A 27025-nucleotide genomic window follows, 5' to 3' on the forward strand; every position below is an offset into this window, starting at 1 on the left:
TTTCCACATTTTATTGTTAACTCCCATATTCACTAAGGAATCCGTCATGATCGATATATGTATAGAGCAACGACAACATGTATGCTTCGTCTTGCCTTTAAGTAACGTTCAATAATTTTTGTGCGTGCGTGAACCGCTATTTTAGAGCGCAGCTCTTTGGCGTCCGTTCCTGGGTTTCGCGTCGGCGTTGTCGTCGGCCTCGTAACCTGCTCCGCCGCCGCGCATGCGCGCTGTCGGCTCTCCGGGCGAGGGAGGATGATGGAAGGGAGGAGGAGAGACTGTGGAGGAGGGCTGGCTACACAAATGGCTCTTTGGCGTCCGTTCCTGGTTTTCGCGTCGTCGTCGGCGTTGTCGTCGGCCTCGTAACCTGCTCCGCCGCCGCGCATGCGCGCTGTCGGCTCTCCGGGCGAGGGAGGATGATGGAAGGCAGGAGGAGAGACTGTGGAGGAGGGCTGGCTACACGAATGGCTCTTTGGCGTCCGTTCCTGGGTTTCGCGTCGTCGTCGGCGTTGTCGTCGGCCTCGTAACCAGCTCCGCCCCCCTTTCATCCCCCCAGCGCTAGCAGCGACCGACTGATACCGCTTTCGTGAGTCCGCTACCGCACTCACGAAAGACGTCGTGCACTTCCTGCAACTCGCATTAACCGTCCATCGATCCAAACCGATGTTAGTAGTGGGGGACTTTAATGTTGACATAAAGACAAACAGCAATTTCATAACACTTATGCGGGAGAACATCCCGTTCCTCTCGCTCGTAACGCGTCCCACGGCTGTGACAACCTCGCGAGGCACTTGTATAGATCTCGTCTTTGAGAATCAAGCATTGGTGTACCAAGTCGAACATATATCAGTCTATTTCTCCGACCACAAAGCTTCCTTCATGACTGTCAAGAACTGTTAGTGGAGTCTTTGTTAAAGGAATACGTGTGAAAAATAAACAAAAAATTCTGTGATAGCGCATACATGTGTTGCTCGATTTCTTTGCCTCAATCTATCGAAAAGGTGAAACAGCTTATTTGCTGCGCTCAAATTTCGCATTAGGAAGTAACGTAATCGTCGGTAATTTTTTTTAAACTGCCCTTAATAGGATTGTGCGTCAGATACTCATCCTGATGAAGAAAAACAAATGGCGGAGGCGCTTTTTTCTTTTCCACTGGTTGTGGTTCTTATAAATTTCACGAAAGTCAACGTAAACCAGAATCACTCTAAGCTTACGCGTCGTTGTCGTTGTCGTCCTCTTTGTTGTCGTCCTCTTTGTTGTCGTCTTCCTTGTTGTCGTCTTCCTTGTTGTCGGCTTCCTTGTTGTCGTCTTCCTTGTTGTCGGCTTCCTGGTTGTCGGCTTCCTTGTTGTCGTCTTCTTTGTTGTCGTTGCCTTTGTTGCTGTGGTGGTCGTCGTTGTCGCTGCGTGAGAAAAAGATTTAGTGCACGTTTGTTTAATTATAAAACATTTCTGTAAAGTAAACTAAGGTTTTGAAATGATTCCTAATTTTAAGTGCGCTGTATGCCAACACTATCACAACACAAACTCAATAAGTTGTTTTATTTCTCACATACAGTCTTTTTTTCATTCTCCTCCCGACTTAGGCATGCTTTATGTAGGCGGTTTATACGGGGCGCCTTTAATTTTTGCTGCGTGTTTTATTTCATTCACTACTGTACTTTCATTATTTTGCAGGTTAGGAATCCGGAGGAAAAAAAAACACAACTACCCAAATCGCTAACATTTAAGTTTTAAACACGAGCGAATATGTTAAAACAATGCATATAATTTTTCTCGATTTCCAAGCTTCTTTTCCTGCCGCAGATGCATTAGTCGTTGCCTTTTAAGCAAACTTATAGACGTCTTACCCTGTTTCTTCTTTTTAATAGCTTTACCGCAAAGACCAGCCAGAACTTTTGTGAACAAAGCGTAATTATTACTATTAATACAAGAGTCCTCGAAAAAATCATATATTGTGCCAACATTCTAGGCCAGTTACAGGAAGCACACTAAGCTTCGTTTTCCTTTCGAACGATTTGTGTTGATTGATGAAAACTTTGGCCTTAGCCGCTTTTACTTTATTACAGAAAAAGAGTTCCTTGCTTCCTTTCAATGTGCATACCACTTGACGCACAGTACAAATGATAAAGCTTCCCTTTTTGTCTGTTCGGGGAAACGCGGAACTATCATGACCTATGCAATGGTACCACTTTTTGGTTACTATTTTTATCTTTATGCCTTGTTCTGTATACATTGATCTGAACCTTAGCTGTACATACATTGAAATAAAACATTTTCTATTAAAATTTTAATGGTGGACTCTCGTGCAGTGATAGTACGCGTGAGCGTAGATGGCGAGGGACGCGAGCACCTGAGGAGAAAGGGGCCTGGAGGGAAAGAGAATCGCAGCGTTTGCGCCCTTTTCGTTTGTGCTTCGATGCCGCCGTCCTCGGTGTGCATCTTCGATGCGCCTCTTCTTTGCTCTTGGGTGCCTCGATGTCCTCCTCGCCCGCTGCTCCGTACAAAGTGTAGACAACGGTGCCATCTACTACGGCGTTGAGCACGCGAATGGTGGACGTCGTTGCAGCCTTTGGCGAGCGCCATCTAGGACGCGTTGCCGGCGCTCGTGTGTATCCGCCATTGGCGTGCCCAATGCCGTAGTAGACGCTGCGATTGTCTCTACCCTGCACGGAGCGGCAGGCGAGGAAGACATCGAGGCACTCTGCACGTATAGCGATATACGCCTGGAGGTGGAGAAGAGAATCGCCACGTTTGTGTCCTTTCCATTTGTGCTTCGACGCCGTGGTGCTCGGTGTGTATGCGCGCGGAGTCCTTACGCTTGCGCGGAACCTACATTCACGGAGTGAAACGTCACTATAACTTTATTATTTATTTGAGGCTTCCTCCTCCAAATGAATCATTTACACGCAAAGAATTAGAAACTTCTTCAGATCAAAAAATAGATTAAAATTTGAGCATTTGCAAGGTCATGGCAAGAAGCCGTACACTTCACGAGTCTACACAGGCAGGTTACTAACTATTGGTTAGTTATCATCATTGCGACACTTTGCATTACAAACACCATTCCTCTGAGCAAGCCGCGCCTCTGCCTGAACTTATGCCGGCGCACTACACAGAATGCGTGTGAGGTAGTGTACAGGCAAACTTTCTTCAGCATCGGCCCACCCACGTCTGAGAGCAAGTCGTCTGCGTGGCGTGGGTCCACATCGCCCTACAATGGACGACACGTCACTCTCTTAGCCCGGGATGCAGCCGCAGTTTGTGTCAAGAAATACGCTCACGCAAAATTAAAAAAAAGAGACTCAGATAGAACCGGGAAAATAACTCGACATAATAATAACAATGACCCAAATCCAGGAAGAAGATGTAGTATTATGGATGCGGCCGGCCCCAGGTACCAGGTACTTCAGCGAGAACTGTTACCAGGTTATAAAATACGATGAATTCAAAGATAAGGACATTTTCGTTCGCCAAAGTTCGCAGCAGTAACGGAAATCAGGAAGCGCGAGTAAGGCCCGCTGGCGAAGAATCACAAAATGTATTTTAATTAGACACTTTACATAGGCAGTCGCATAAGACTTGTGTCATACCACCGCAAAATTACTGTTCATGACCTATTGCATGCCTGCTCGACATTAACCTGCTGAGACACCACACGGTCAAATACTGCTTCTAAAAACTTCACAGTGTTTGCAATGTAACAGTGCATTTCATGACCAATTATGGCTATTGCCACTTTGCAAGTTGAGATGTATAGCTGCCCTCAGTTTCCGGTACTAATTACTCAAAAAATGTTGCAGTGACGTCTTACTTCGCGAACGCGGGTTATGCGCAAACGTGTGCCCTCCGCGAACATGCTCCTTTTTTTTCAGAGATTATGGCACAACTTTGCTAAGATTGTGTAGCAAAGACGCATTAACTTTAGCAAGCCAGTATTTAGAGCGGTCGGCTTTAGGAATATTCACGGTTTCCAGTGCTTGGCGCGCTTTTTCAAGAGTTGTTGTCATAACAGTGCAATAACAGGGCAAGCGCACATTGCTGCAGACGCAAAGAAGAGGTGCCGCGTGCATGCACGGTGAGCACTGCGGCGTCGAAGCAAACAGAGAAAGGGCGCGAGCCTGGCGACTCTGTCCTCCACCTCCAGGCGCCTTCCTCCTCCGGTGCTCGCTTCCTTCGCGGCTTCAAACGTAAGCTCGCCGATTTCACAGACGGGCCATCTATGGCTACGCGTAAAAGCAGCTCTGTCGTAGTATTACTGATAACGATTTCGTGTTCGTGGAATCGCTACAGTATTTTACGTGCATCAGACTGCGCATAATCACGCCTTTTTCTGTCATCTAGCAACACCGGTGCCTTCTCATCTCCATCTTGAGTTATGCTCCAGTTCACTTTTCCAGGGGTCATTCACGTACAAGCTAAATCTGGGTGAACTTGTTGAGAGACTGCGCGCCGCACCAGGTCAAATCAAAATCATTTTCGATGTTCACATTTTTTCTCGAGTGGAGAAATAGCTTTTCAGCTAAGTAGCAAACATAACACAAATTTCAAAATTCTCTAGCGTATCCAACAAAACGTACGTCCAGGTCAACAGTATCAAATGCACGCATCAATTCAAATACCAGTGAAAATACTGCCTCCTTCATATCTGACATAGAGCATTTTCTTATGTCTTCATTAAAACTGAGATTATAGAATGTCTTGCTTCATTGCCTTTATTCCATGTGCAGGAAATCACTGCTAATCTCAAACAAACATTTAAGATATACAGAGTGGCTCTCAAGGCGACTGCGGCAATCGCAGTAGGCTAATCATTTGTGACCGTTCACTTATCGCGCGGTATATATAAAAGCTCCTTCAGTCTCTCCTCTTTGTACCAAACGTGCGTGAAATGTTCCAGCCTGCCATTCTGTTTTGTCGGCAACGAGCGTATTAAATATTTGAACTAGTCGTGAAGGCTACGCATGACAATGTTGCTGATGCGACACACAGCGCGACAAAGTCATCAGCTGATTCAATAAAAGCAAAGCCTGCTTGCGCATTATTTCTCGGCTATATGTCGTTAAGATTCCTGCTAGCGTTCACCGTTGTACGCAGATCACGCTTCAACCTCGAAATCTGAGGCTGTTTTCGTTTTCTATGAACACATATTGATATGTATAAGCGATAATTCAGCGAGAAACTTATACTCACTTATACTCGGCATCACTGCGAAAAAATTCAATTATTCAGAACATGCTAGTTCATTCCATACTTCCCTTATCCGAATTATGGCGGTCGCCCTTGTCTCGCTGTCGCCCAAATATGAATCATGACTGGGCAAATTTGCAAATGTACCTCTTTTTCCGGAAATCATGACACAATTTCATTAAGATTGTGTAGGAATGATGCATCACCTTTTGCAAGCCAGTATTTAGAGTGGTACGCTATAGGAAGATTCGCGGTACGCTTTTTCAACAGTTCTGGCACAAACTTTAGTAAACCTTAGATGTTCGGACCCAATACCGTGTGCTTGAAATTTTCTTAACTAGCGCTAAACCTTCAAGACTATCAGGCAGAAATTATATGATATCGTCACACGCAATACTGCTATTTTTACCACTGCCTAAAAATATTCATAAGAAAACGCCACGTTGAACGCTGTAATATATTTTGCCACACATCCTCAATCCCAATATATTTCCATACTGGCAGTTGAAATTTGGGTAAATATACATAAGTTCAGTTAGCGCTGGTTTCAATTCCAATCTAAATCATTACAGCGAGAGTTCATTTTGCCTTGCCTACATGTCTCAACGACTTCCCGACGGCTCTCTCCGCGCGTTTACCTTCAGTCTGTGGCCAACATCGACACTCTTCCACTGACATGCTAACAGGAATACGACTGCCAAGCGTAAGTTAGAGCTTGCCTAGTGTACTATTCCATTTCTTTTTCTTTTCAACGCCAAATATTATGAACGTTTCTGCTCACCTGGCTTCTTCGATGTGGTGGCTCTCCTAGTACCTGAAACAGGTTTTCGTTTGTTTAAAGTAAAATTGTACTTGTTCGTCACACTCATGTTCGCAAAACATAAAACGTGGCTGCAGTAAAAGTTGAAAGCTTTTTGTAATCTAGAGCGATTCGTACGGACAAGCACCGAACCAGTTGGTCGGTGCGAATACACGAGGCGTTTCTACGAAGACAAGAAATGTCTAAAGATTGCTTGCGTCAGATAGCACAAATGTGGGCCTTGAGCTAGTATGCTTGAAGAGGCACACATTATTTACACGATGAATCGAAATGCATAATAGACTAATGGACAAGAATTCACAAGTTAGCTTTTTATGTAATTCCTTACCACATACATTCTATTTTACAAATTGTAGCTGGCGAGACCGCAAGGCGTATCCACTTGAGAAGAATACTGTGGATGACACTGCTTTCGAGGTACGCGCTATGAAACTGGCAGTAAAAATGCACTTTGTAAATGGCGTTGGCAAAACCGCCATATTGGAACAAAATGGCCTTTTGCACTAAAGTATCTGGACTGCCCATGTATTTCTTCGCAATGTTTGTGATTTAATATTTCAAAACTGCTGCCATGCTGAGAATTCGAAGTGGATCTGCCTTACGAACATTGTAAATTTGTCAGATCTGTAAATTAAGATATCTGCCCAAGGCAATGAGTTAAAAATAACTAAACCAGTGAATGTTTGGTAATTGATCGATTGTGCGTTGCAATTTCTCCTGTAAATTATGTCTGCCTGTTTGACCGATACAGCTCAAGGATTATAATTGTGTTATTTGGCAGAGGTGATATTTTTTTTTGAAGTCTTTGCGCAGACACACAGCACAAGCGGAGAGGTTGCGCCATCTTAGCTCAGACGTGCTTTGTGGGGAAGTGTGCGTGGCGTTATGCATACGTGCCGGCACAAACACTGCTTCCCAAAGGTAACCAGCACACGGACGGCCACGAACAGCGCAGGGCAAGCGAGAAAGTGTTAGCGATCTTGACCGAGTTGTCAAACATGGTGGCCATATCATCGCGCTGCAGGCTTTACGTCAGAAGAAAGCCAACCTTCGCAGTATCTGACAGTGATAGCGCACTTCCAACAATTTTCAATATGTTTAGTAATGATATATTCGCTAAGAAGCATTCTAAACAATATAGAAAAGTAGTGTGGTTCCTAACCTATCAAGTAATGGAAATACCAATTCAAGATGAATTGCTATATCTACAAGCAAAACGTTTAGGAGGAATTCAATTTTATAACAAAGCATATGCTTTGTCATTTTTCCAGTTTCAGCTTTCCTAGATTTCATTGCACAAATTAGATTTTCTATACGAAGAACTCATACCTCAACATTCTCGGTGCTGTATATTCTTTGCGTAAAATGTAAGACGTACTTTTTTTGGTTTGGCAGTAAGCTTTGCCCGTGCGTATTTTTTTGGTTTCGTATACTCCCAAAATACGATGGTGCCGCGAAAACTATTATCACATGCGAGCGCAACAAATCATTGTGATCCAACGCTGAAAACTGTTTGCCTCCCTGACAGTATACACAGATTTCAGCGATGAAGAAAGTGCGAAGTTTGTAGGATGCGCGTGTAAACGACACGATATAGGCGCTAAGTTGTTTTGCCTTGGCTGCTATACGATTTGCTACCCCCGTAGTCACCTTCGTATCTGTGTATTACAATACGCAGCCTCTATGTAGAATGCATGAAAGAAGGAAGTCGCGGTAACTGTTGTACTTTATGGTCGACACATTACCGCGGTGTCACGGAACGAGAGTGGATGAAAAGGTGAAAGAGTAAAGTACAGCACATCATAGCCTCATTTGTAGGGAAAAGTAAGGAATGATGGAGTAATCGCTCATTTTGTAACAGCTCATTAGGTTGCCTAATGTCTATGTCGACCTTCTTACCACCACTGGCATGTGCGTTTGATGCACGCACGTTCAGGTGCGTCTTTAGCTAATGTGATGCAGTCACCCAAGAGCAACGAACTGTCGCATAACGGCTGAGTCGTTCGATCTTACTCGTAGGGATATAAATGCTAGTTAAAACTGCTCTACTAATGTTCCTGTGTAGTCTTTGAGCTATATTATTACACAACAAACAGGCTGCTGATTCATTCCACATGTGGAGCAGGACGTGTATGTGATAAACTAAATCATGATAGCTCGATTTCACTAATTCACCCCTCCACAGACCAATTAGCAATTTGATCTGTCACCTAAAGCCAGCTTTAGCAGGCACTTGGAATGCCTCAGATGCGATGGCATGCACGGGAATTTATAGGGCCGCATTACAAAAAATGCCGAAGGGTTGGGCTGAAACACACAAAGGGCTTGACCTGGCGAGCATTACCCTAAAGCTGTGTAGGGGTGTCAAAAATGGGAAATGTCTGACAGCACGTGGGGATCAGCTAACGCGAGCCGGTGATTCCAAACATGTAAGACTGGCAGCGTGACCACAACTCAAATTGATGCTGTTAATGGTATATATTTTCACCTACTGCACCTTATAATTATGGCCCACTGCGTGCCCGTGATGTGTGTGTTGGCCGTATGAGACAGAATTTAGTTAGGCCTCATTACCTTTCGAAGTAGGCTCCTGTGTGATTCCCTAGGTTTCTGCAAGAAGTTGTACCTGCACTACAGTATTAGAGCCGACGAAACACAAGTAGCAGCTATAGGGAAGGAATACTTCACTTCTTTGAGAGCCTTACAATAGAGTACTGGCTCACAAGTTCTGTCTCAATGCTTTCTTTGATAAATTACAAACAGAAAATAACAAAAAATTAATCTAATTATCACAATACGAAGGTCTGGTTGCGTCACACCCCCGCCCCCAAAAGATGCTAATTCGTCATACTAGAAATAGGTGGCTGTGCTGTATTCCTGCTGCCTTTTGCTGTTGTCTGCACTGCCGCACTTCAGATTCAGATTCAGATTCAGATTTATTGGTCCCAAAAACATGAGTAATTACATGACGAATATACAGACGAGGGTCCCAAAGTCAAAGAACTGTAGTGGGACCCTCGGTTAATAATAACAACATTGATGGTGATATCATTAGACAGTAAATTAGCGTATTATAAAACATCTACAGATCAAATACATCATTAGACATGTCATTTACAATCAAACAGGCAAAGCACGTTATAAAATAAAGTCGGAAAAAAGCATGGGTGAAATACATGAAATGACATTTGAGATAAAAGTCAAAGGTACACCGCCAGATCGTAGTTAAGTTATCGCAGGAAATGATGCTTAAGCTGATTTTTAAAAATTGCAAGAGAAGTGCAGGATTTTATGGTTGATGGTACTTCATTCCAAAGAGAAATTGCAGCGAAGGAAGATGTTTTTTGCCGTAATTGGTATGAACCATGGGTAATAAGAAATTGTTGTTAGCCGCAAATCTGGTCATATTTTTATTCTGCAAAAGGTCAGTTGCAATGAACGGAAACGTAAGGTTATTATGAAGCAACCTGTGGAGTAAGACGAGTATGTTAAACGGGAACAAATTAATAATAGGCAAGATATTATACGCTCGAAGTAACAAAGAGGCATTAGACTGCATGGAGCTAGAAGTGATAATGCGTATTGACTGATTTTGGATATGTTGAATTGATGATAAGTGACAAGCGTACGTGTTGCCCCATGAAACAATGCCGTAATTAATGTGACTATGAATGAACGCATAATACAACGCTAGCAGAGCCTCACGAGAAAAAAAAGGGCGAGCTTTGATTAATGCACGTATACCAAACGCAGTCTTGTGCTTGAGATGTTGGAAGTGAGAGCGAAATGTAAGGTTAGGGTCAAGATGTATGCCAAGAAATGTGACATCGGTGCTAACGGGAATTGAATGAATTCCAAGCTTTACTTCAGGAATAGAAGTTAAGGCCCTTTGAGCACTTTTGAATAACATAAATTTAGTTTTTAAAGGATTAAGAACTAAGTAATTGTTGCTACACCATTTTATAATGTTACTTAATGCAATATTTAATTTAGAAGTAAGAGTAGTAACAGATTTGTCAGATGAAGATATGGTTGTGTCATCTGCATATAAAATGCAATGAACGCAGTTGGTGGAGTTAAGAGAATCCGGAAGATCATTAATATATAAAAGGAAAAGCATAGGGCCCAGAACTGATCCCTGTGGTACACCTTGGTTAATACATTTTGTTACTGAGAAAGTATTTGCTGCATGTACTGTGTACGGCCGGTCAAGTAAATAATTGTTTAAGAATGTTAGTGCAGGACCGGTTATACCATAAGAGTCAAGTTTATTAAACAGGACTTGATGGTTAACCGTGTCATAAGCTTTACTGAAGTCTAAAAATACAGATCCGACTAAGTTTCCCGCATCAATACATTTTTTTATGCAGTCAGTTAGAGATAGAACAGCTAGATTCGTGGAACTTCCTGGGCGGAAAAAAATTGATTGTTCTTTAGCAATTTAAACTTTGTTAAGTAGTTATTAAGACGTTTAACAAATAATTTCTCAATCAGTTTACCAAGGCAGGACAGAATTGCAATTGGTCGGTAATTATTAATTGTGTGTTTGTCGCCTTTTTTAAAAACAGGAATAATCTTGGCATTTTTTAAAAATGAAGGAAATGCACCTTCTTTGAACATTAGGGTAATAATGTTACAAAGCGTGTCGCAAACTAAATGCGCAACCAGTTTTAAATGCCTGACACAAATATTCATCCTGTATGGAAGTGTCGAACCTCAGCTGATTTTCGAAATGTATTTTTCAGAAACAATTCCCGCCGTTTCGATGGCACAAAGACAATATACCTTATTTACTGGTTTGAGGCCAGCCATCGTTCAAGGCCCCCACAGCCGCTATGGAGTATGAAATTAGAAAACACAAGTCACGGAACGCCCTGTGCATACTAGCGTCTTGATTGATTCCCGCAAGTCGCTACAAGATGGCGCTAGTCCATGTCCAAAAGTTCGTCGGCCACTGTCAATATGTTCATAGCCTGTCGCCTGTGATTGCATTTATTTGCACAGCAGTCTGAGCGTTGTTTGACGCTTCAGTCAAGTAGCCACAAATTTGCCTCGTGTAAAGTCCGTACCGGTAAAAATATTGAAAAAGAAATTATGCGTGGCTCCGCTATCGCAAATACCAGAGACTGCAGGCGAGCTAGGGGAAGTTATGGCTTCAGAAAAATGCATGCCGCCTTCCTCTGCAAGGGGTTTCGGTTGGGACGGCGTGCCACTTGAGGCAACCGCCGCAACAGAAGCGATTTGTTGCGACGCCATGTGCGTCGCGGTGTCGTGTGCCAGACGTTTCACGGACGCGACGCGGCGGTAACCTTCGACGAGACGTTCATTTGAGGAATCGCCAGCCGTTTGTGCGCAGGCGCGACTAACAGCGGGCGCGAGAGTGAAAATCTGGGGGCTTTTTCTCCTTGAATATATAACTCTGCCTACATACTACGAAGGAGAGAGAGAGAGTAAACGTTTATCGTAATAGAGACTGTTTGGTTATGGTGGGTGGAGCCCCTCCTCCAGGGCCCCACTAGTTACAGCGGCTCGCCGGGCCTGGTCAAGGGTCGCCAGTTGGCTTCCCAATTCCACTTCCGCGAGTCGCGCCTCCCACGACCAGTTATGTAGAGTGTTGTCTAGCAGCGGCGAGGTGGCAGCCGCCGGACGTGACGCGCACTGGAATGTTATGTGTTCCAATGTCGGTGTTCCTTCGCACCACGGGCATGTGTTGCTGTATTTGTCTGGGTATATTTTGTGTAGACTGTATAAATGTGGGAAAGTGTTTGTTTGCAGGCGGCGCCAGTCCCGTGCTTGCCTCCTGTCTAGGTCTGGGTGAGGAAGGGCTTTGGTTCGCCTACTTAGCCGTTGCAACTCGAGGATTTCTCTTGGCGCACCGGGTGTCGAGGTGTTCTCCCGGGCGGTGTGGCCCGCGGCTCGGCCTGTCATGCCTCGAGCCAAGCGGTCCACCCGTTCGTTCCCCGCTATCCCTGTGTGCGCCGGGCACCAGGTCACGCAATGATCCATGGTGAGTTCGGTTCCTAGGATGCGGAAGACGCAGCTCGATAAAGCCCCCCCAAGGAAGAGGCGGCAGGCGTCCTGCGAGTCTGTCAGCACGTAGGCCGATTGGCCCTTAGCTTCCGCGGCGCGTATAGCAAGGGCTATGGCCACAGCTTCGGCCGTTGCAACCGATTTGGTGTGTATAGATGCTGCTACGGTTGTTCGTCCTTGGCTAGTCACGACTGCTGCAAATGTATTGAGGGTGCCTGTATTCTTGTGATACGAACTCGCGTCTGTAAAGTAAGTATCCGGGTCGCTTCGCCGCCTTAGTAAGGTGGCTGCCCGCACGCGTCTCCGTGCCGCATGATGGACTGGGTGCATGTGACGGGGGATCGGCGCCACGTGGATCCGCTCTCGGATTTCAGATGGCAGTAGGATTGTTTCATCGCCACAATATTGTGGTGTCAGTGTATAGTTAAGTCTTTGTAAAACCGAGCGTCCCTGAGGTTTCGTGTTTAGTCGTTCACGCTGCGCCATTAGAGTGGCCGCTGCATATTCCTCGAAAGTGTTCATCATTCCTAATTCGTTCAGTCGGATCGTGCTTGTGCTTTCAGGCAGGCCTAGTGCTGCTTTACAGGCAATTCTTATGAGCTTATCCGCATGTTCGATGTCGTGACGCCGCGTTGTTTGGAAAGGCAGGGGGGGGGGGGGGGGCGTACGTTAGACGACTAATGACGAAGGCGTTTACTAGCTGCATGGTATCTGCTTCGGTCATGCCTTCTCGGCTGCGTGCAACTCTGCTAATAAGCCCAGTTACGCTCCGAACAGTGCGTCTGAGATTGGAGAGCGCTATGCTAACGCTGCCCATTTCTTGAATGCACATTCCCAGTACGCGCAGGTGGGATGCCCTCTTGATGGGCTCTCCCGCTAAGGTGAGCTGCAGATCCGGAGCCCTGGTCGCTTGGGTATGTCTAGGTCTAATATGAATATACTCCGATTTCGATGGAGCGCACCTCATGCCTGCTCGCCTCATATAGTTTTCAATGGTGCTGATGGCCTGTTGAAGCGTGTCTTGTCGGTTTCCGTAGGACCCTTTGCAGGCCCAGAGTGTAATGTCGTGTGCATATATGGCGCAGCCAAGGTCCTGGATCTTGTGTGTGTCCAGGGCCATTCTACGTAAGCCGACGTTAAAAAGAAGTGGTGACAATATGGATCCTTGAGGAGTGCCCATATCTGGTAGGCGATACAGAGCAGAACGTGCTGAACCTAATCCTATTTTCGCGGAGCGGCTGCTCAGGAAGTCTTGAACGTAATGAAATACTCTTTCTCCACACCCGACATCTCGTAGTCCGTCTAGTATTGTAGTGTGTGAGATGTTATCAAATGCCTTATGGACGTCGAGTGCTAGCAGGATTCTGTCCATGCTGCCCGGAGGAGGATCGAGCACCTCATGTCTTAATAGAAGAAAGACGTCCTGTGCACAGATTCTCCTGCGGAAACCGAACATGGATTCAGGGAAGGGTGAGTTTCGTTCGATGTGGGCTTCGAGTCGGGTTAGAATTACTCGTTCAAAGAGCTTGCCCATGCAAGACGTGAGCGATATGGGCCTGAGATGGTTGAGCTCGCGCGGCTTGCCCGGTTTTGCTTCCATTCTCGCGGTAGTCTTCCATCCGTTCGCCAGACCTGTTCATTGAAGAAGTCGACTAAGTGCTGTAGGGCTATGTCACTAAGGTTGCGCAGCATTGCGTTGGTGATTTGGTCGGGTCCAGGAGCCGTGTTCTTCTTCAAGGTTTGTGCTGCTGCGTAGAGCTCCGAGAAGGTGATGGGGGCGTCCAAGCTCGAGTTATCCTGTCCTTGGTATTCTCTCATAACGCTTGAAGGTGTCTGGGCAGCGCCGGTGTAGGTGCGTTTTAGGTGCTCGAGTAGTTCTTGTTCGGAGCCCTTGTATTCTCCTAACAGCCGCCGCATGACGTTAGACGTCTCCGTGCGCGTGCTAGTTGGGTCTAACATGCACCGAAGAATGGCCCAGGTCTTCTTGGCGCTGAGGGTGCCTCTGAGCGAGTCGCAGAAGCTGCGCCAATTTTGATTATTCAGCTCCTTCGCCTAGGTGTTAGCTTCGTTTGCCAGCAGGGCTATTCGGCGCTTAAGTTTGCGATTACGCCGCTGCCGCTACCAGCGTTTGGTGAGGCTTCTGTGGGCCTCCCAGAGGTGTGCGAGATGGCTGTCTACTGCTGGTGCTTCCGTTGTGGTCTTGATCTCTCTCGTGGTGGCAGCATGGGCCTCCTTGAGGAAAGCTGTCCAACCTGCGGCCGTGGCTGGAAATGAGGAAGCAGCCTGGTGTCGTTCTCTGTACCTTTTCCCTTCAGTGAGCCCGGCCACCCCTAGGGGCTGTCGAACTTTGGCTGTGTTAACATTGACACACAATAGATATTGATCACTACCTAGCGTTTCGTCCAGGTTACACCAGGTGACCCCCGTCTCATTGTTGACAAACGTAAGGTCTGGCGTGGTGTCCCGGGCAACGCTGTTTCCTATCCTTGTAGGAGTGCCTGGCTGCGTAATCAGTACAAGTTCGTGGGACTGAGTTTCTCGTAGTAGATTGAAGCCCTTGACGGTGTCGCGTTGATAACCCCATGCGGAGTGCCAAGCGTTAAAGTCTCCGAGAAAGATTAGTCGGTCTTTCGTTGAGAGCAAGGTAGATACGTGACTTAAAATTAATGAAAAATCGGCCCTCTTATCCCTAGGCGGGCTATATACGTTGGTTATCAGACACTTGGGACGACCCTTCTTAACTGGCAAATGGTGAGTATTTGGTGGTGGATTTCTACGCCAGGTGCTATGGTGACAGTGATTGTGAGGTCCTTGCGGGCCAATGCTGCCACTTCAGGGTAGTTCGAATCGCTGTAAAAACGGTAGCCCCCAATAGGTATCCGCATTTTCCCCACTTCCTGAATACAAATAATGTCAGGTGGGACGAGCGCCGCCTTGATATATTCTGTAAGTGCAACATGTTTGTTATGTAGTGATCGGCAGTTCCACTGCCAAATTTCGAGATTCTCTTGGCGTGTAGGTGTGGAGTTAGCCAGAGTATGGGCTCTCGAACTGTTCTGTGTCTGTGGTTACGGTGACCTTTAGATCTCGGTTCTCCGGGCTAAAGCTGCTACGACGTTTCCGGGTTTTTTTTGCTCCTTTGAGCGAGTCGTCGACATACCGCTTAAGATTGTGAAGCTCTGCAAAAAAATATTTGCATTTGTGCGCATATATTGTCTAGTTTCCCTTCCAGATGAGTGATGGGTGTAGGCATCTGTGCTATAGGCTGCGTTTGTGATAGTCGTTTGGTCTGTGTTGGGTTCGTCTGTGTTGGACAGTTGTGCGGGTGCGTTTGTCTTATGGGTTCCTCCGTGCGTCATCATGCTTGCCATTTGTCGTTTAAGTGTTTCAAGTTCATTTTTCATGCTATCCAAGCTTGCCTTAAGTTGTCTGTTTTCGGCAACTATTTTCTTGTATTCCTCGTTTTGTGTGATAGGTTTGGTTGTGGAGGACGCGACCGCTGCCCAGCTTACCTGTGGATTTGTCAGAATGCAGGCCGCCTTCGGTGCTTCTCTGGATGCTCGTTGCGTCAGCCTTGCTTCTCCTCCCTGGACGCGCTCTCGTGCTCGAGAGCGGGATCTGCTCTGGTGAGGTGACGCTGATCTGGACCGAGCGTTCAGTCGGTGTGGAGATGGCGATCTCGTCCTTCCCTGTCGGTCGCGTTGGTCGCTCCTATGGCCGTTTGTGTAGTCCGATTCCTCATCCTCTGAGGCGAACCAGCGAGGTTTTTTCTGCCCTTCATTGTGCTTGTCAGTGCTCTTTCTGACTTGAGGTTTTTTCGGTTGCTTGAGGCGTCGTTGGCAGCTGCGGTCCCCGGTGACGTGGGCACCCTCACACGAGGCACACTTTGGCTCACACGGGTGTCCGTCCACTGGGTTTCTGAGTCCACAAATTCGGCACACTCGCAGCTCGGGCTGTGGACAGACGTCTGTCCGATGCCCTTTTCCATGGCATGTTTTGCACACCTGAACGGTAAGGATGACACAGGAGTTCGCCTCCGTTGTAGTACACCACCCGAGGTAGTGACGGGCCACAGAAAGTAAGGGCGGCACTCTTTGTTTCTCCGATCATTCTTGCTTGGATAAGTTCGACGCCTTGAGTCCGTATACGTATGTTTGCTATGATGGTCTCCGGTGGCGTTCGGTGTGGAAGTCCGTGTATAACTCCTCGGATAGCTTCCTCTCCGGTGGCAGCGTATACGTTAACGTCATGCGAACGTCCGTTGATAGTGAGGGAGTGGACTCGGCGTGCCTGCTCTGCGACCTCCTGACTCGATGTCGAAAGTGTGGCGATATTGGAGCCGGGCTTTATACGGAGCAAAAATTGCTCACCTCGTATTTGGTAGTCGCAGGCCATGACGATCGCTTCGGCGAGGGCCGGCGTGCTGGTAGTCTTCAAAGGCAGTCCCTGGTGTGGTCGGATTACTATCTTGAAGTCATCCTTAGGAAGAGGAGGAAGTTTGGGTATGCCTTTTCGTCGTTTCCTTAGTTTCGCCGGGTTAGTGCTGCCCGTTGAGTCCGTTTGTCACTTGCGCTCTCGAGCCTGCTGCTTCTTTTGCCGTAGTGTCAGGACTGTCTGCCAGTCGTCGTCCGTCCGCTGGCGTTCCCCGGCGTTGTGGCGAGCGGAGCCTGTTATTCCGCCTTCTGTTCTGTCTACATTTATTACATCCATGTTCTCTGCTGGTGTTGTCTCACCTTGCATTGTCATCGTCGGTTGAAGTTCGCTAAGCGTTCCAGTAGCCATGCCCAGGCAGAACGGTGCTGCCGTTCGCGTTCCTCACGGGTCGGAGCAGCACCGGCACTACTACGAAGGAGGTTTCTTAGCGTGTGTTGTAGGCGTTTGTCCCTAGGCGTGCCGGCATTGCGGTGCGGGGTCGAGTTTGTCTGCGCTCGGACGCTGGCTGCCGGCGCGGTAAAATAGGTGAAGAAGCGGGCAGTGACGCCCGGTTTGGCGACCGCTGTGTCGGAAAGACTGCCTCGCACCTGCGGCGCTCGTGCTAAGTCAGTCGTGGTGGATCATAGCTTTCGACCGTAGTAGAGCCCGGGCCACATATACTGAAAATCTAGAAGCCTTAGCAAGTCTGACCGCCGTAGCTTCAGTGGCAAAGTTCTGACTGGTGTTGCAGAAGTCGCGAGGCGCGGTAGTACTGAACTTAGCGTCACTAGTTGGCGGCTGGACGTAATTATATTTATTCAATCGTGTTTTGCGCTAATTATAACACAGTGTTATTTCGCATTATTGGCAGCGCCTCCAGGACACCAAAGCGGCAACGGGGAAACCAAAGCTAGAACCCGGACTGGTCCGTGGGTTGGGGCTCGCCAAGGCCTGCGCGTGCCAGGGGTGTAGAACATCGGCTTTCCGCTATCGCCGACAGACAATTTTTTATGCGAACACCTCCTGGCATGCGTCGGCCTCCGCGGCCCCAGCCCACGTGCTGGCCTGCTTCCAGCTTTGATCCTCCAGGGTCCCCTTGGGTGCCCTGGAGATCCTGCGCCTCCTGCTTTATTATAACCTCAGCTGCTCTCCTGAGGCCTCCGTTTGCCGTTTACATGTGGCCTCCTGGAACAGCGCTTGTAAAAAAATGGCTGTGGCTTAGCTAAGGTTAAGCCCAGGATGCGAAGCATACTAGCCTTTATTTTAGTTGTTGAACCACTGTTTAGCCTGGTGAACTGCTGTTGCTTGGCTATATTTGGTTCGGGTAGACGAAGAAACAACTCATGGGTTACTCTGCTTCGCCTTCAAGAGTGGAACGCGACAGCGTTCCCGTCGACCCGCCAAGGGGTGTAAGACAATGGGCTACGGCGCAGCGACTACGCGCCCCGCATTGGACGCGGTGAGCGTCGAGCAACGCAGCGTTCGGCGCGGCAACGAAATGTGCGCCTGAGCAAGCGACGCACGCCTGAGCCTTAGAAACAGCTCTTTTCTAAGGCAACACCGCATTCACTAGAGGCGCTTTTGTACCGCTTTGAAGCATCGTACTCGTGGCTCAGTGGTAGCGTCTCCGTCTCACACTCCGGAGACCCTGGTTCGATTCCCACCCAGCCCATCTTGCAAGAGTTGAGCCAAAGCCACCTAGAAACAAGCGCAGCTGCTTATATGCCGCCGCGACGCCGCGAGCGACGGCGCGAGTTGGAGCTCCGTTTCTTCTCTGTCGTGACGTCACGGTGTCACGTGGTATGGCATGGGGTCAAAAGTCATTGAAGGCGACACCGCCGCGCCCGAGGAGCTGGGTTGAGCTCTCGTAATATGCTTCGCATAAAAATGCAATCTATCGTCGCGACGAAAAAAGCGACCCGCGACTTATACAACACCAGTCAGAACCTTGTACCTTCAGACACAGCGATCACCAAACGGGGCGTCAGTGCTCACTGCCTCACCGCGCCCGCAGCCAGCGGCGGGGTGTAAACAAACTCGACCGCACTCCGCAATGCCGGCATGTCTAGGGCACAAACACATACAACACGCGCTAAGAAACCTCTTCCGTAGTTGAAGTTCTATTCATCAAAGATGTCAGATTTACAAGAATTGTATGCAAAATGAGCACTACACAGGGAGCCCCAAAGTTACAAACTGTCAGGGGGACTCCCATACATGAAAAAATAATAAAAAAAGACAATACAGGACAAGCATTGGTTACGGTGGCATTACAGACTTAATAAGAAACAGCGCGAAAAAAGAAGAACTCAAAACTGTTTAGTAAGACAAAAAAATGCGAAGAAGACTTCTGTAGTGAACAAGCAATGCAAATGTAAAATACAATAAAAATATGAGTAATACACGTGTAGTATAATAGCTAAGTCAACTATGATTACAATCACAAAGGCAGTGGTTAGGATGAAGAGAGTTGCTGCATAAAGTATTTCTTAACCTGATTCTTGAATATATGCTCTGTGGGGGATGATTTAATGGTATGTGGAATAGAATTCCATAGTTTTATTCCCGCAAATGTGGTAGTGAACTTACCATAGTTTGTGCGCACTTTAGGCAAAAGACGATTATCGAGTTCAGAGAACCTAGTGGTGTTAGTACTTACAAAAGTTTCAATAACAAAGCCATCTATGTGTGCAATATTACGAAATAACTTATAGATCACGATTGTTAACTTTAACTGAAAGAGCTGATGAAGAGGATGAATGTTTAAACTGCAATAAAGTGGCGTTGCATTCGATAGGAAATGGCTGGAAGTCATGAGGCGAATCGCCTGATTCTGCATGCGTTGAAGTTGGCTGAGGAGAGCGAGGTATGTGTTTCCCCAGGCTGATATGCAGTAAGATAAATGGCTGTGAATGTGTGCATGATAAAGGGAATGGGTAATGTGTGGCTGAAAGTACGAGCGGGTTTTGATTATGGCGCGTATTCCAAACGATATCTTACGGACAAGTGACTGCGCATGAAGACTGAATTTCAGATGCCTGTCTAAAACTACGCCAAGAAAGTTAGTGCTAACAGATATTGATATTAAGTTGTTTTCAAGACGCACCGATATAGAGTTCGAAATTAGTGTCGGGAAGGAATGAAAAACCATAAAAACCGTTTTTAGAGGATTGATGCAAAACATGTTCTTTTGACACCAGGAAGTTATGTTATGCAGATCAACGTTCACAGTTTGCTGTAGCTCGTCGACATCGTTAGCACAAGTAAAAATAGTGGTGTCGTCTGCATATAATATACAGTCCGTAGTGGTTAGAACATTAGGTAGGTCGTTGATAAACAGCAGAAACAGCAGCGGGCCAAGGATCGAGCCCTGAGGAACGCCTTGATATATGTTCTTAGCAGATGAGAGTTTGTCGTCAATCTGAACAACTTGAGTACGATTAGTTAGGTAGCTAGAAATAAGCTGAAGTGCTGGGCCAGTTATGCCGTAAGATTCAAGATTATGTATTAGAATTTTATGAATAATGGTGTCAAAGGCTTTTGTTGAATCTATGAATACACTTCCAACCAGCAAGCCTTGGTCGATTGCCTTGTTGACTTTGTCGGCAAAGGTTAGAAGCGCAAGCTCAGTTGAGCAACCCTGCCGAAAGCCATACTGTTTAGGTGATAGTAGATTAAATTTTGCTAGGTAGGATGATAAACATGTATGAACTAGTCGTTCAATGATTTTACTGAAAAATGAAAGAATACAAATAGGCCTGTAGTTATTCAGAAGTTCACGATTGCCTTTTTTGTAAACAGGTGTTATTTTACCAACTTTCAGAGAACTGGGAAATATGCCTGCTTTAAACATTTTGTTAACAATATCGGCTATGATAGGAGACAGTTCATTAGAAACTAACTTGATACGTGATGGGTGAACAGAGTCTAGGCCAGGTCCAGTAGACCTAAGCGAAGATATAACATGAAGACCTTCCTTTGCATTCGTAGGCCGCAAGTAGAAAGAATGAAGATGACGAGGCAATGTCGGTAATGGGGGATCTGTTTGAGAATCGCAAGTACTGCTAAAATACTCGCTGAAGGCATTCGCGATATCAGCTGGGTGGCAGTATGTATGTGTCTCAGTTTTTATTTTTGTTAAATGCTCACGGCATTTATTATTTAAGAATTCGTTAATGACCTGCCAGTTGCGCCTCGTATTATTGCCATTATTCAAAGTCTTGTTCTGAAAGTAATCTCGTTTAGCACATTTAAGTGCTGCTGCAAGCGTATTAGAATATCTTTTGAAACGAGATTTAAGTTCACAGTTAAATGGTTCACAAATTACCTTTTTGTGGAGCCGATTTTTCTTCAATATACATCGAAGTAGCGCTTTCGTGACCCAAGGTTTTCGAGGGGAACTGAAGAAACGAGTTAGGATAGATGTAGTAGTGCATTCATGAATGCAGCGTGTAACTTCAGCCAAGAACAACTGATAAGCCTCTTCCGCGGAAGATTCGCAGAGTACTGCGGTCCAGCCATTTGACTGTATCATAGAGATAAATTTTTGAGAGTCGAAATGTACTTTCTCTTTCTTTTCAGACGCTTTAGAATTTTCTCTACCTAAAGTCAAAAATACAGGGTAGTGGTCGGTTATGCTGTGCTCGATGACTCCTGCCGTATGATCTGTAGTAAAGTTGGTTAATATGTGATCAATTAACGTATTAGATCCTGTCATGTCACATCTAGTTGGAGAAGTGATTAGAGAAGCAAGGCCATAGCTAAGAAAAGACGCAAGATAATCAGAACATGACGGACTATTAGGGTCGATAATGTTTATGTTGATGTCTCCGCAGATAATCACATTTTTGTTTTCGTTCGCAACAGTGCGCAACAACTTTTCAAACTGCAGACAAAACTCAGAGTATGGCGATGGTGGTGAACGATAAATGCACGCTAACAGATTCATAACGCTAACATAATGCACCCTAACAGATTCAGTGCCTAGGAAGATTCATATATTCAAGGAGCAAAAGCCCCCGGTTTTTTTCTTTCACGCCCGCTCTTACTCGCGCATGTGCACAAACGGCTGGCGATCCCTAAAATAAACGCCTCTGACGCATGCTAGCTCCGACGCCGTGTACCTGGTAGCTTCTTGAAATCCGCCGAAGCGAGCAGGCGGGTTTTTATCGGAGAGCAATGGCGTCACACCACCTATGTCCCCGCCGCGCACTCCTTCTTCCCAGCTAGGCTCCATCCACCCTCGCCGCGTCGTTATGCTGCGCGATGCTATTTTATGCGAAGCATATTACGAGAGCTCAACCCAGCTCCTCAGGCGCGGCGGTGTCGCCATGAAACCACGTGACACCGTGACGTCACGACAGAGGAGAAGTGGCTTTGGCTCAACTCTTGCAAGACGGGCTGGGTGGGAATCGAACCAGGGTCTCCGGAGTGTGGGACGGAGACGCTACCACTGAGCCATGAGTACGATGCTTCAAAGCGGTACAAAAGCGCCTCTAGTGAATGCGGTGTTGCCTTAGAAACGAGCTGTTTCTAAGGCGTGCGTCTCTTGCTCAGGCGCACATTTCGTTGCCGCGCCGAACGCTGCTTTGCTCGACGCTCACCGCGTCCAATGCGGGGCGCGTAGTCGCTGCCCTGTAGCCCATTGTCTTACACCCTTGCTGCGCGTTCCACTCTTGAAGGCGAAGCAGTAATGCATGAGTTGTTTCTTCGTCTAGCCGAACCAAATATAGCCAAGCAACAGCAGTTCACCAGGCTAAACAGTGGTTCAACAACTAAAATAAAGGCTAGTATGCTTCGCATCCTGGGCTTAACCTTACCTAAGCCACAGCCATTTTTTATACACTGCTTTCACTCTCTTTCAGCTGTCTCTCTCCCAGTTCAGCGAAGCTGCGGACGTCAAGAGCAACTCAGCGAGGTTCTAACAGCTCCACTGTAATAATTAAGTGCGAGCGTTAAACGAGTAAATACTGTAAACCATGTCTATTCATTGGCTCTAAGTCCCTGCTACTCACTGATGTCACAACCTTTCCAGCAATATCACTCATCCACAACACACTGCATGCTGCAGTCAGCGTAAACGCTGACCCTATTTTTCCATGCATTGATAAAGTACACAGTGAGAGTGAATTCTTCCGAAAAGTACTTCCAGATGTTCATCCGATTGTTCTTGGATCCATGACCTCAAATGACCGGTGGCGTGGAGCACTGAAATCTGAATTAGCACGTCACGTGCAACATGCCTATGTGCACATACGCAAAAAAAAAGCAACTGCAGCTGTTAAGTTCTAAACAAGACCAAAGCAATTTCTTTCAGAAAACAAAAGTAAGTTCTGACTTTGCTTCGTTTTGGTTGTCTCTACAAAAAATACTGTGTGGAAGAAAAAGAAAACCAGACAGTATATTAGACATTTCCGTAACTCTACTTATGAATAGAAAACCTTGTTGGTATTCCTGCTTCTATAATCACACGTGAGCAAGGCACCAGCACTGATTGAATGGTGTGCCTTGCTGATAACTTCTGCTGCTCGCATCTTTTACGCCACTGATCACATTAACTGTCAAATATCTTCAATGTTCGCGTGTAGCCAGCAGATAAAGATCTGGCATCAGTTTCCTGCCAAACGATCCGAACAAAAAAAAGTGCAGCGTTATTTATAGAGCCTATCAATGACGAATGACACTTAAAAAAACAACGATGTCTTGATTTTATTTTTCTGCGGGGGAGGGGGTACGAAACTTACCGCGGGTCGTCTTCCTCCATACTAGAAAATCAGCTCAATACCAAGGACACACAACTTTCGGTAAAAAAATTTTATGTGCAGTATATCGGAGGTGTTGCTGCCTCTAAACTGTGGCAGCTACGTCCTTACAGCACGAACAAATACATGCTTAAGCGGTCACTAAAGGTAATATTAAGAGAGATAATCGACAAGTTATTTCTCTTGAAATATATTATTGTTTTTCGCGTGCTGGTGTATGGCACGCTGAAAATTTCCACCGAACATCCCGTTGCTCCTCCTCAATACTTACCGCCCGCACCAAAACAAACTAGTTGATGTAATTCCCAGACGACCTACCTCTCTACCACTCTTTATATAAATGAGCTAGTGCTGATGTCAAATGAGTGACACCGCAGTTCTGTGCAGGTGACGCCACTCTGATCTACCATTTTCTTTTCTCGCTTAAAAGCTCAGTTCTTGAATTGCAAGTGTGTCATTACCGAGGCCTAATATTTGAATCTAGGTCAAAATAATATTTTTCTTTTAAGTCCCTCTAAAACTAAACAACAAACCGCGGCACGGAACCAAAGAAAGCTAACAAGCACGAAAAAAAACAGACACACGCGAAATCAGATGATGTACATTTACTCAGAGCAGCTCGGAGCTAAATGATACAAAACACACTGGAACATAAAGTCATCTCAAGTAAATGCACACACACACACACAAAGAGAGAGAGGGGGGGAAGAAAGAAGTCATAAGGAAATCAGGGAGGTTAACCAGGCTGAGCCCGGTAGGCTACCTGTACTGGGAAAAGGTGATTGAGAGATGAGAAAGAAGAGAGAAGGTCGCACTTTACACTGGTACATAAACAATCAAGGTTTCGTTGTTCACTCAATCCGAAACAGAATAACTGCAGAAAACACAATTTCCAAAACAGGTTACATAAAGCGCACTAAGGCACGATGTAATATTGTTCCAACATCTGCTTGGCGAAAAGAAATCTGTTGAAGAGCACAACAAGCGCTTATCTTTGGGCGTCCTCACTGTTTCTACAATGGTAATAGAAAATCAGAGGCGCAGTATTTAGTATGCAGTTATTTTATTCACTTCTACAATATATTTACGCAGCTTTCTTTGTTTTATACAAAATACTGATATTGTGCGAGCAGAAACAGAGGTTAGTTGCTGAGGAAATTGGTGGGTTTGTCTGCGTTGACAGGTGACGAAAACTAGTTGCTGCTATGGTCACTAAATAACTCTAATACTTAGACGTGTGCAACTGCATAAGTTAGCCAACAAAATGCAAAGCTAAAAATGTAAAGTATGCGCCTTTGACACTTTATTTATACTGCTTCATTCAAATGTTCAGACTTTTTAAATCTGTCCTGAAAGAAACCACAATTCTGTCGCTCTGGCTGCGTTACTCGGAGGTATAGTCTATTAGAACAAAAAAGTGAAACGCAATGTTGAGTAATTAAAAATTCTTCACTAATTTACTTATTAAGTAAACGCTTCATAGAACATATTCTAATTCAGGAGTTAAAGCCGGCTGGTCTCAATGCACGTTACTTGCAATGAATCTGTAAACGAGACTTGAGGTAAGCCCCACTAAACTTCTTTTGAAATAACTGTTGCGAGATTAACCAATTTAACAAAACGCTGTCCTAATTAGTACTGGACCAATTTAACTGGAAGTCCAATGCATTTTGCTACACAACTGGAAAATCAATTTCTCCAAACTGATTCCAGCTTAAGGATTCCTGCTAAGCTAATGAGTCTTCTAAACTCAACGGCTCAAACTATTTATTCGTGTGTCCTGAAGTAATAATATTGTGACGCGGCGTTAAATAAATGAAAGCGAAGCATGATTTACAAACAGAGACTATTTACAGGGATGGCCAAGATGGCTAAACACGTGCAACATCCCGGTGTCAGGATTGGGGGCTCAATCCCGTCGCTCGTGATCCGTTGTCAAGATTGGAGTCCAGCATGAATTAGAAGGTAGCTGGCCCACGCCGTCGTCCAACTTATCCACGCTGAGGACGTTGATGAAGGGAAGGACTGCTTCTCATCGAGAACGAGGAATATGGGTTTATTTACAATATTTATATCAGTCTAACATGACTGTTTGAGAAAGTGTATAAGTCTAACATGACTGCTTGAGAGAAGTGTCATTCCAACGTGACTGCTCAAGAGAAGTGTGTCGAGCATCCGCACAACAGCAGTTTTTAAACACTCGGTCCGCCGGCGATACAAGGCGGCGAATGTTCGTTTCGTCAACGCAAAACTAGCCGCCTCCCGCAGGACGGCCTACGCACACAAAGGCACACACGTTCCGATGTCCGGAGCCAACGTCGGAGGGGCTCCGTAGAACTCGGAGCCGTTCCGGGTAGCGCGTTGGGGAGTTTGGGACAATAGTTGGCCCGCCGAACTTTAGTCGTCACAAAGTCGATTTAGTCACGCTGTGGCTAGAAGTTGGCGGCGAAGCTCCCGGTATGTTGGCCGTCATAGACGTAAGCGGGAGGCAATCTTGCAGTGCAGCTGGACATTCTTAACAGCGCCGGGAGGATGCCTTCATGTCGTAAGTAAGGAGGATGCCTTCATGTCGTTCTACTTCCCGCTGATCAAAGTTCTTTGAGGGCGGTGATAATAACGACCCTGTCTCGCTTGTGAGCGCGTCGACTTGCTCTTCCTGCAGGCTAGAACTTTGACACTCTAGTGCTACGCTCTCATTGAGCTGGTCAGCTGGCAGGCTCTCCTCAACTGTTCTTTTGTCCCTCGGGCCTTGCTCGGATTCGGGTATTGAAGTTATCCCCTTTTCTGCTTCCGCTAGAGGAGCTTGTGCATTTTCAGCCGAAAGCGCCGCGATCTTACGAGCTTGGCCTCGGGTCAATGCTTGTACTATGCCCTCTTCCAGTTTGAGCCCTCTGTCCCGCAGTAACTGATTTGAACGATTCGAAAAGATGTAGCAATACTGCAGTGACAAAAATTTGGAAACTGTAGCCTCAGTCTCTAGCTCCCCGAATGGTCCATTGATTTTGACTTTGGCCACGACTTTGAACACGCTGTGTTCTTCTACAACCTGTTTTATCCATGCGACTTCTCCGGTGAAGTCATCTACCGTCACGTAAGATAGATGGACAATGTCCATCGTGGCGGCACTGTCCCTTAGCACTCGGCATGGTTTTCCCTTAACTTGCAGGTCGTGAGGATATGGACTTCAAAGTTCCATATTCTCATCTTTTTCCTCCACGTAGGCGAAAACTACGCTAGGCTTCCCGCAGTTTACAGCTATATGTCCCAGTTTGTGGCATTTGTAACAGCGAATTGGTCTAAAAGATACGAATTTTATTTTCTGTTCTTTTGTGCGGTTTCTCCGTTAAGTTTCTTCTCGCTCTTTTCTGTGGGCTTCTCCGCCATGTCTACAGGCTCCGATCGTCTAATCTGCGCACCCCTTTTGAACGGAAATGGTTTCCGCGGTCCATTTCGACCGTCCAAGTTTCCGTCCTCGGCGTTCAACTTTCTACGGGTTGCGTACTCTTCGGCTAATTCGGCCGCCCTTTCCACAGTGTTTACATTCCCTCTGTCTTGCACCCACAGTTTCACAGCTTGGGGGATGGTTTTGTAAAACTGCTCTAAACACATGCATTCAATGATCATGTCTCTGCTGTCGTGCGCTTCCGCGCTTTTAAGCCACTCGACTAGGTTGGCCTTTAAGCTTTATGCAAACTCCGGATATCCCTCGCTATCTTTCTTGCCTGTGCTCCTAAACCTTTTCCGAAAAGCTTCGGCTGAAAGGCGGTACTTCTTCAAGAGACTAGCTTTAAATTTTGCATAATCATATGCATCC

The 27025-nt window shown here is 46.2% G+C and overlaps 1 protein-coding gene across 1 annotated transcript in view; it reads right to left on the bottom strand.

The window, feature by feature from the left end:
• The window catches only part of LOC139061339 (uncharacterized), a 115419-nt gene that overhangs the window by 49991 nt on the left and 38403 nt on the right, over positions 1-27025 (bottom strand). The window contains exons 8-9 of the mRNA XM_070541247.1: positions 5969-6001; positions 1215-1400 (exon numbers count right to left, since the gene is read on the bottom strand). Of these exons, the coding sequence (XP_070397348.1) occupies positions 1215-1400; positions 5969-6001 (219 nt within the window). The remainder of the gene's footprint in view (positions 1-1214; positions 1401-5968; positions 6002-27025) is intronic.

Source organism: Dermacentor albipictus, chromosome 6 (genome assembly GCF_038994185.2).
Source record: "Dermacentor albipictus isolate Rhodes 1998 colony chromosome 6, USDA_Dalb.pri_finalv2, whole genome shotgun sequence".
Lineage (NCBI taxonomy): Eukaryota > Metazoa > Arthropoda > Arachnida > Ixodida > Ixodidae > Dermacentor > Dermacentor albipictus.